The sequence below is a fragment of the Solanum pennellii genome, chromosome 2 (genome assembly GCF_001406875.1).
Source record: "Solanum pennellii chromosome 2, SPENNV200".
Lineage (NCBI taxonomy): Eukaryota > Viridiplantae > Streptophyta > Magnoliopsida > Solanales > Solanaceae > Solanum > Solanum pennellii.
This window is the reverse complement of record NC_028638.1, coordinates 33,625,129-33,626,659: the sequence shown is the minus strand read 5'-3', so window position 1 is coordinate 33,626,659 and position 1,531 is coordinate 33,625,129. Positions and strand designations below refer to the sequence as shown.

The 1,531-nt window shown below is 24.6% G+C and overlaps 1 protein-coding gene across 1 annotated transcript; it reads left to right on the top strand.

Annotated features, from left to right (window-relative positions):
• The first annotated feature begins 920 nt into the window (after nt 1-920).
• LOC107009910 lies at nt 921-1,409 on the top strand. The gene is made up of 2 exons (XM_015209211.1): nt 921-982; nt 1,061-1,409. The coding sequence occupies exons 1-2, from the start codon at nt 921-923 to the stop codon at nt 1,407-1,409; spliced, it is 411 nt and encodes a 136-aa protein (XP_015064697.1).
• Nucleotides 1,410-1,531: the final 122 nt, after the last annotated feature.

Sequence of the window (1,531 nt, the reverse complement as noted above, 5' to 3'; positions counted from 1 at the left end):
TAATTTAAATTTGTTTACACAATAATCAATCAGATTATTTGATTAGAGCTTATTTAAGGAATCCGAAACTAAAACGGTACAAAATTTTAACAAAAATTCCAAAACGATATATAAAATTTTATATTAACCAAAACGGTAAAATCGCTGCAGGCGCAGCGACTTACCTCACCTGAAAAAGTAAAATCGCTGCTGAGGCAGCGATTTTGAAAAAATTATTTTTTTTTAATAAAAAATTGAAATCGCTGCCTAAGCAGCGATTTCAAAATTTTGCTTCTTCCAAATTGCTGCTTTGGCGGCGATTTCATATTATTTTTTAATTATAATTTTTTTTAAAAAAAATGTATATCGCTGCCAGTGCAGCGATTTACCAAAAATTTTTTTTTTTATCTGGCAGCGATTTATAAAAAAAAATAATTTATAACATAAATCGCTGCAAGGGCAGCGATTTATAAATTTTTTTTTTATAAATCGCTGCACTGGCAGCGATTTATATTATAAAATTTTTTTTTATTAAATCGCTAAGCTATTTTTTTTTTAAAAAAAAATTTTAAAAAAATGTTAAAACAGGGATTTTATATAAAAAGAAAATTTATAATATTTTTTAAAATTTAAATACATAACTTATAAGAAAATATACATTATTTTAAAAATAATTAATTTTTTTAAATAAAAAATTAAAGGTAGAAAAATTATTGAATTTGTTTTTTTTAAAACAAAATGATATATATATATATATATATATATAATTTTAAAGATGATCACATGAGAATAGTAAATAATTTGTTTTTATTGTAAATAGTTGACAAAGTGTTCACATGTAAAATAGTACTAATATTCTTTCAATGTTATAAATTGGACTTATCCTTCATATTTCAATCTACCAACAATCTTTCATAAATAAATAAAGTCATTTGAATATTATGGGAGAGTCTAGCCAAAATTTCAGTCATTTGAATTTTTTCTCATCGAATTCAACTAATAGGTAAATAAAGTAATGTTTTCTTATTTCTTAAAAACTATTTTTCTTATATGTAATATATTTATATTATTATTTTTATAGGTATGATGAAATTCAAAATGCAGTGAATTATTGTACACAAATTGTAAATAATAATGTTATGGGTGATGAACGAGTTGGTGAGTTGCTCAATGATGAACCTTCCGAGCATGAATTAACAGACAGTGATGATATGTATGACGACGATGATGATAATGTGGATAATGCACCTAATGCATCCGTTGAAGATCAAAGTATTAATTATCATTCTACAGCGATTCCATACTTAGATCACACTGACGAAAATGCAGAAGATTTTATCTACACGAGAGATGACGGTTCCATTCGAACGACACTTTGGAATTCAAACAATCCTAAACATATCCAATCAGGTTCGATTGTTGAAAACTAAATATTTTATAATTGTTTATTTATTTATTTATTTATTTCATGTTGATTAATTTAATTTGTATATGCAACTAGGTATGTTATTTATGAATAAGATGCAAATGAAATCTGCAGTAAGAGCATATA